General features: G+C 38.7%; 1 protein-coding gene across 1 annotated transcript; it reads left to right on the top strand.

Moving 5' to 3' along the window:
* Window positions 1-909: 909 nt before the first annotated feature.
* LOC120062107 (SLIT and NTRK-like protein 4) lies at window positions 910-3,414 on the top strand. The gene has a single exon (XM_039011917.1). The coding sequence runs from the start codon at window positions 910-912 to the stop codon at window positions 3,412-3,414; it is 2,505 nt and encodes an 834-aa protein (XP_038867845.1).
* Window positions 3,415-9,024: the final 5,610 nt, after the last annotated feature.

Here is a 9,024-nt window from a genome sequence, read left to right as displayed (position 1 = left end):
GCTCGCCTTTTGTCCCTGCTTTCTTAATAACGCTGAGGTGGGCACAGTGTCTTTAGTTCATTGCGAACTGAAATGCTTCATGGAGATACAACAACATCGGGAACCCTACGAGAGAAATATATTTTTTAACAAGTGGAGCCTGTCAAGAAGAGACGCATAGGCTGAAATCTGAGCGATAGCCTACCTACGTCTGAATGGGAGCACCGCGTCTCAATGCACTGCCAATGTCCGTCTCTCAAGAAACCACATTTGCAAACGCTTACGGTAAGTCCTCTGTTATTTGGTTGAAAAGCTTTAATATCCATTCTGTAGCCTACATTGTTCATATGTTTAATTATAATATGGGTTGATCCGCCTGGGGCACAGGCTTCATGGGATGTTTTAGCCCACAATATGTCAGCATAGGATGCAGTAGCATATACATTTTCCACTCTTTTTGTTATATGCCCACAAAATTGACGAACTACTGTAATATATAATGGTGATTTCAATGATGTTTTGTAACATTATGGATCAGAAGGAGATTATGGTTTTAAGGCTTCTATTATTAGACTCTTATTATTTGTCTATCATTATTATGGTTATTATTATTATTAATATTATTAGTATTATTATTATTAATACTATTTTTTAGGTTAAAATGGTACTTGATGGCTGTATTGCTATAGAGAAATGGGTTGATTTGCGTACATTAAATTAGCCTGGTATGTAGACAAAGCATTACTAACATCAGCAGTAGGCATATACTAACTAACCATTACTAACATCAGCAGTAGGGCATATACTATCTAACCATTAATGAAGTACTGTCTGTATGTATAGTACCAGTTTGTGTTTTGATTGTTTGTTTGTTTGTTTTTCCTCTCAAAGGTTACTAAATGGTTTTCTGGGGGATTTATAAAAGGCAAAATGCTGCTTCTAGTTCTGTTGGCCTTTTTCGTATCGAGTACGTTTTCTGACTTGGATTCTGACCTCTCAGCGGAGACCTGCAGCGCCTGTTCATGCATGTCCATCGAGAACGTCCTATATGTGAACTGTGAGAAAATAACTGTGTACAGACCTACCCAGCTGCTGCCCCCGGTCTCTAGCCTCTATCATTTGAATTTCCAAAATAACCTATTGATCGTCCTTTACCCCAATTCCTTTCTCAATTTCACACACGCAGTCTCTCTTCAACTGGGAAACAACAAATTACAGAACATCGAGGGAGGGGCCTTTTATGGCCTTAGTTCATTGAAACAGCTGCATTTAAATAACAATGAATTGAAGGTGCTCAGAGCTGACACTTTCTATGGGATCGAAAACTTGGAATACCTCCAGGCTGACTACAATTTGATCAAGTATATTGAAAAAGGATCTTTCAACAAATTGCATAGGTTGAAAGTTCTCATTCTGAATGACAATCTAGTCCAGATCCTTCCTGATAACATTTTTCGCTTTGCCTCCCTTACACATTTGGATATAAGAGGAAACAGGATCCAGAAGCTACCATATCTGGGAGTTTTGGAACACATTGGACGTATAGTGGAATTGCAGCTCGATGACAACCCATGGAATTGCACATGTGATTTGTTACCCTTGAAAGCTTGGTTGGAGAACATGCCCTATAACATTTTTATTGGGGAGGCTATATGTGAAACCCCTAGTGACCTGTATGGACGCCTGTTGAAAGAAACAAACAAACAGGAACTGTGTCCCATGGGAACAGGTAGTGACTTTGATGTAAGGATGCCCCCTTCACAGCCAGAAAATGGCCGAACAACATCCGACAAGGCCCCCACTACGATACCGCCCATAGCCACCAAAGCTCCCAAAACAACAAACCCATCAAAGATTTATGGTAACGGGATTGTTGGTTTGCCCGGTTTGAATAAAAATATTCCAATTATGTCCTATCAAACAAGAACCCCACCTCTCTCCTGCCCACAGCCTTGCACCTGCAAAGCTCACCCCTCAGACTTTGGCATCAGTGTGAGTTGCCAAGAGAGAAGTATAAACAATCTAGCAGATATCATTCCCAAGCCACCAAATGCCAAGAAGCTCCACCTGAGTGGAAATTATATCAGAGATATCAGCCCAGTTGATTTCCAAGGCTTTGAGGGTTTAGATTTATTACATTTGGGTAGCAATCAAATAGTCACAGTTCAAAAAGGGGTCTTTGCCAATCTGACCAACCTGCGTAGGCTTTATCTCAATGGGAACCAACTAGAGCAGCTGCATCCTGAGATGTTCCTTGGGCTCAGTAACCTCCAATACTTGTATCTGGAATACAATGCCATACAAGAGGTGTTAGCAGGGACATTTGACTCCATGCCAAATCTGCAGTTGTTGTATCTGAACAATAATGTGCTAAGGAGCCTCCCTGCCTATATCTTTGCTGGTGTTTCCCTGGCTAGGCTAAATCTTAAGAACAACCATTTCATGATTCTGCCTGTGAGTGGTGTTTTAGACCAGCTGAGGTCTCTCACGCAAATTGATCTGGAAGGCAATCCCTGGGAATGCTCCTGTGATTTAGTGGCTCTGAAACTGTGGCTGGAGAAGCTAAATGACGGAGTGGCTGCGAAAGAGGTCAAATGTGCATCCCCAGTTCAGTTTTCCAATATAGAGCTACGGCTGCTGAAAAATGAGATCCTATGCCCCAAACTTATAGCTAGGCCCCCTTTCATCCTGACCAGTACTACTCCGGTGGTGACCTCCATGTCCCCAGCAGGGGTGGGCAAAGCCCCTCCAGGTGGTCCAGTTCCCCTATCCATCATGATCCTCAGTGTCCTGGTGGTGCTCATCATCACAGTGTTTGTTGCTTTCTGCCTCTTGGTGTTCGTGCTGAGGCGCAATAAGAAGCCAGCCGGACGCCAGGAGGGCATGGGGAACCAGGAGTGTGGTTCCATGCAACTCACGCTCAGGAGACACAACAAATCGAACAAGAAAGATGATCTGGGAGGGGAGACGTTCATCCCCCACACTATCCAGCATATGAACAAGAGTCACACCTGTGGGATTAGAGACTCTGAGTCAGGCTTTAAGTTTGCTGACTCCCAGAGACAGAAAATAATCCTGCTCAACAGCGCTGACCAAGACAAGGACTCACTGTCCTCCCTGGATCCACGCAATAAGAGACTGAGCACCATTGACGAGCTGGATGAGTTCCTGCCAAGAGAATCCAACATGTTTATTCAAAACTTTTTAGACAGTAAAAGGGGGGATTTCAGCAGTATAGGGGGGAGTGGGTTTCAGATCCGTTACCCTGAAAAACCACAGGACAAAAAGATGAAGAAGTCACTAATAGGGGGAAACCATAGTAAGATAGTAGTGGAACAAAGGAAAAGTGAGTACTATGAACTTAAAACTAAACTTCAAGGTACACCTGACTACCTTCAGGTTCTGGAAGAACAGACTCAAATGAGTCAAATGTAGGCTATCTATCCACCTCCCCTCCCCCCTCCCCCAATGACAAAAGTGCCTTTTGGAAAAGCTTAATGACCAATGGATAAACTGGACAGGAGGCTCCAGTCAGATAACATGATTTCCCGAGAATCAGTGGCTCTGTTGCAAATACAGACTTTCCTCCTGATGTGGTGATGCCATTATAACATGTATTATTATCACATTATACCACAAGACATCCTTAAGAGACAATTGTAGTGTTTTGCTGCTATTGAAATTGGTACTTATCAGATTTTTTTTCAACCAAATCATGGGTCATGAAAACAATGTTGACTGTACCTCATCATAGCTAGTGATCCTTCTGCAGTGTTTTTGTGGCAATATGGGATCAGTATTTTCAATGAATGAACTATCAAATGGTGACTTTACAGTTCTCCTGGGAATATAACGTGGTTGGGATCCCCCACTTGCAGACTCTTACCATCTGCCTGGATTATAACTGGTCACTGCTGGTCACTGCTGGGGAACCTGACGCCGTGTTTTCACTAAGAAAAGGCACCTATGAACCAAACAGCAGATTTGGAATGATTCCATGACTTGTTTGTGTAAAGAGCCATGTTAATAGTGTTTGAATTAAATGTGGTTCCTCTGGATATGTTTGGGTATGGCACATGTCGGGACATTTCTTTTAAGCCCAAGAAAAACAGCTGCTTGCCATGTAAGCATACCTGGATTTATTTTGTAAGTCTACATTATTTGTATCTGTGGGACAGTTTGTAAATTACAACAGAAGACAAAACAACTATACCCATAAAAGACAAAACATGTAGAAAAAAAGCAACATTAAACAAACTGAATATTGATGACCCTGTCAATATATATGATTGATGACCCCTGTCAATATATATGATTGATGATCCCTGTCAATTTATATGATTGATGACCCCTGTCAATATATATCATTGATGACCAACTATCAATTGGTAGTACATTTAACTAATTTATTTATTTTTCTATGCAGGATTATTTAAAGATTATTGGTACTATTTAAAAGTGAAATGGATATTTAGAATGCATAAGCAAGACAGGCCCAGATCTCACTCCACAAATGATTTATCAGAGTAACTGTTTCTGTTTTCGGAGTCTTCATGAACTCTACCTATGGCCTGAAAGGGGACTAGAGATGGATGTTATTTCACTATGATGGTGCACAAACTGAGGCCTGATTAGTATTTGAAAAAAGGTTTCTTGTAAAAGGTTTCTTGTAAAGGTTTCTTTTTAACATTATGCAACCAAAATAAATTTGCATTAAAGTGATACAATTCTGGATGGTTTGACTGTGGTACCATGGTAATGGATTAGAAAGGTAGTGTATGAGATATGTTCAATTTATCTTTGGAAGAAAATTATGTGGCTATGAATTTGTTTTATATACAGTAGCTACTGATCTGGACAGATTCATATCAAACACCATGTGCAATATTAATATGCTCAATCATAATAGCTTAAATCCTTTATTTGATTTATTAGTTCAAGGTTATATTGTGGAGACAGCTTATATTGTTATTTCAAATGATTTTATCCACTTTATTTTGCCAAGTCCTTATTTAAAGTATTGTTAAGTTAATGAGTGTTTGAAATACAAATGAATAGAATGTACCTTGAAAGATATGATCAATACAATGTTCTATCAGTCAGCAGAATACTGTATATTGGTTAGTTTTTATTGTATAAACCTGTTGAAGTCAAGGCACCTATCTGCACTGTGTTTTTCTTCTCCTCAAGAAAATGTCATCTTGTTTCCTCAGTCGTTTAAGTTGCTTTATAAATAAAGCCTTGAATGCTCAAGAAGAAAACCTGAGAATAGTTGAGTATTTGAACACAAAATATGTTTGACATGAATCTCAATTCAACATGAATACATATGATACAGCCCAATCATCAATGCTGTGTGTGAGTTGTTTCATCATGTCCCATTACACTGATCAAACAATGTTTAGGGGATTGTTCTTTCTCACAATTTTTAAAGGCAATAACACTATTCCTTTACATGACAGTTTTTTTGTTATAGGGGATGAATTGGTTAGTGAGTAAAATGATAATATGGTGTCATAATCTTTGCAGATGTTCTGGTGCATGTCTGCTTCTGTATTTAAAATGCCTTCAACAATTGCAGTGCGTCTGTCACCCCCACACTGCCTCACCCCAAGAGAAGTAGATTTTACATTCTAGTCTGATTCAGCCAATGAATAACTCATGTTCTATGATAAAACAGGGAGCACCGTTTTTAAGATGTGGGTGAGAACTAAACTACTGTTGGGATGTTTGTGGATGGACAGGTCAAGCTTTTGTCCTCTGTAATATACTGTATGACCTACAGCACCGCAGCTGATGCTATATGTATCTAGTGATTACCGGCAGTGCATACTTATTTTATTTGTTTCTTTGTTTTTGCTTTTTTGAATGCACTCTATTAGCCTTTCATGTTCGCTCTCCTCCCACAGTGAAATGGTTTCCTCACACAGTGAAATGGTTTCTCCCACAGTGAAATGGTTTTCTCCCACAGCGAAATGGTTTCCCCACACAGTGAAATGGTTTCCTCACGCAGTGAAATGGTTTCTCCCACAGTGAAATGGTTTTCTCCCACAGTGAAATGGTTTTCTCCCACAGTGAAATGGTTTCCTCACGCAGTGAAATGGTTTCTCCCACAGTGAAATGGTTTCTCCCACAGTGAAATGGTTTTCTCCCACAGTGAAATGGTTTCTCCCACAGTGAAATGGTTTCCTCCCACAGTGAAATGGTTTCCTCACACAATGAAATGGTTTCCTTCCGCAGTGAAAGGGTTTCCTCCCAGAGTGAAATGGTTTTGTCATTTAGGTTGACTTTTTTCTGCTGATGAAGGAAACAATTGTCTTTTAAGATTGAAGTTAACATTTCTTGCCAGTAAACATTCATGTTTTTCATTTGTCATATTCACTCGGAGAGTAGTGCTGTATGTACTGTAGGAGATGTCTCATCATTTTGCTTCCGTTGCCTGGTGTGTACTGCAGTGTGGGGCCATAGTCACTGCCGGTTGTTCAGCTATACTCTGCCTTTGTTTTGCTGTCTTTTTGTATGAAATGTCAGTGTTGCAAATTAGCCTGGCTAACATCACATATTTGAAATTATTAAGTGAATATACTCAGGTTGTATTCCTACCATTCTCTAGGTGAATATACTCAGGTTATATTCCTACCATTCTCTAAGTGAATATACTCAGGTTATATTCCTACCATTCTCTAAGTGAATATACTCAGGTTATATTCCTACCATTCTCTAGGTGAATATACTCAGGTTATATTCCTACCATTCTCTAGGTGAATATACTCAGGTTATATTCCTACCATTCTCTAAGTGAATATACTCAGTTTATATTCTTACCATTCTCTAAATGAATATACTCAGATTATATTCCTGCCATTCTCTTAGGGAATATACTTGGGTTATATTCCTACCATTCTCTTAGTGAATACACTCAGATTATATTCCTACCATTTTCTAAGTGAATATACTCAGATTATATTCCTACCATTCTCTAAGTGAATATACTTCAGGTTATATTCCTACCACGCTCTAAGTGAATATACTCAGGTTATATTCCTACCATTCTCTAAATGAATATACTCAGATTATATTCCTACCATTCTCTAAATTAATGTACTCATATTTTATTCCTACAGTACCATTCTCTAAGTGAATATACTCAGGTTATATTCCTACCATTCTCTAAGTGAATATGCTCAGGTTATATTCCTACCATTCTCTAAGTGAATATACTCAGATTATATTCCTACCATTCTCTAAATGAATATACTCAGGTTATATTCCTACCATTCTCTAAGTGAATATACTCAGGTTATATTCCTACCATTCTCTGAGTGAATATACTCAGATTATATTCCTACCATTCTCTAAGTGTATATACTCAGATTATATTCCTAACATTCTCTAAGGGAATATACTCAGATTATATTCCTACCATTCTCTAAATGAATATACTCAGGTTATATTCCTACCATTCTCTAAATGAATATACTCAGGTTATATTCCTACCATTCTCTAAGTGAATATACTTCAGGTTGTATTCTTACCATTCTCTAAGTGAATATACTTCAGGTTATATTCCTACCACTCTCTAAGTGAATATACTCAGGTTATATTCCTACCATTCTCTAAGTGAATATACTCAGATTATATTCCTACCACTCTCTAAGTGAATATACTCAGGTTATATTCCTACCACTCTCTAAGTGAATATACTCAGGTTATATTCCTACCATTCTCTAAGTGAATATACTCAGGTTATACTCCTACCATTCTCTAAGTGAATATACTTCTGGTTATATTCCTACCACTCTCTAAGTGAATATACTCAGGTTATATTCCTACCATTCTCTAAGTGAATATACTTCAGGTTATATTCCTACCACTCTCTAAGTGAATATACTCAGGTTATATTCCTACCATTCTCTAAGTGAATATACTCAGGTTATATTCCTACCATTCTCTAAGTGAATATACTCAGGTTATATTCCTACCATTCTATAAGTGAATATACTCAGGTTATATTCCTACCATTCTCTACTGAATGTGTGTGTGTTGTGTTTGTCATGTTGTCTCCATTTTTACACTGGTGAACAAATTGGGTGAATACAAAGGTTACAAAACCCTTGTATATATTTTAGCATTCCAGCATGGTCTCATTTAATTTGGATGATCTATGACTTCCAATCATCCTCAATATTGTTTTTTGGAAAAAAAGATAACCTATATTGCAATATGCTAATTTGCTCTAAATGCCTCATGAACGAGGGCACTGCATGTTGGCAGGGATTTGTATGTGAGTGTGTGTTATGGATGTTGTGTGAGTGTGTGTGTGGATATTGTGTGAGTGTGCCTTTGGATATTGAGTGAGTGTGTGTTTTGGATATTGTGTGTGTGTGTGTGTGTGTGTGTGTGTGTGTGTGTGTGTGTGTGTGTGTGTGTGTGTGTGTGTGTGTGTGTGTGTGTGTGTGTGTGTGTGTGGATATTGTGTGAGTGTGTGTTTGGATATTGTGTGACTGAGTGTGTAGATATTGTGTGTGTTTTGGATATTGTGTGAGTGTGTGTGTGGATATTGTGTTAGGGTGTGTTTGGATATTGTGTGAGTGTGGATATTGTGTGAGTGTGTGTGTGGATATTGTCTGAGTGTGTGTTTGGATAGTGTGTGAATGAGTGTGTGGATATTGTGTGTGTTTTAGATATTGTGTGAGTGTGTGTGTGGATATTGTGTGAGTGTGTGTTTAGATATGGTGGGAGTGTGTGTGTTTTGATATTGTGTGTGTTTTGGATATTGTGTGAGTGTGTGTGTGGATATTGTCTGAGTGTGTGTTTGGATAGTGTATGAATGAGTGTGTGGATATTGTGTGTGTTTTAGATATTGTGTGAGTGTGTGTGTGGATATTGTGTGAGTGTGTGTTTAGATATGGTGGGAGTGTGTGTGTTTTGATATTGTGTGTGTTTTGGATATTGTGTGAGTGTGTGTGTGGATATTGTGTGAGTGTGTGTGTTTTGATATTGTGTGAGTGTGTGCGTGAATATTGTGTGAGTGTGTGTTTGGAT

The sequence above is a fragment of the Salvelinus namaycush genome, chromosome 17 (assembly GCF_016432855.1).
Source record: "Salvelinus namaycush isolate Seneca chromosome 17, SaNama_1.0, whole genome shotgun sequence".
In the NCBI taxonomy this organism is placed as follows: Eukaryota; Metazoa; Chordata; class Actinopteri; order Salmoniformes; family Salmonidae; genus Salvelinus; species Salvelinus namaycush.
Note: the sequence above shows the minus strand (reverse complement) of the source record. Positions and strands in the feature narration are given on the sequence as shown.

Bases quoted from the DNA above. Each gene is read 5' to 3' on its own strand.
- LOC120062107 (XM_039011917.1), top strand. From the start codon at position 910: ATGCTGCTTCTAGTTCTGTTGGCCTTTTTCGTATCGAGTACGTTTTCT.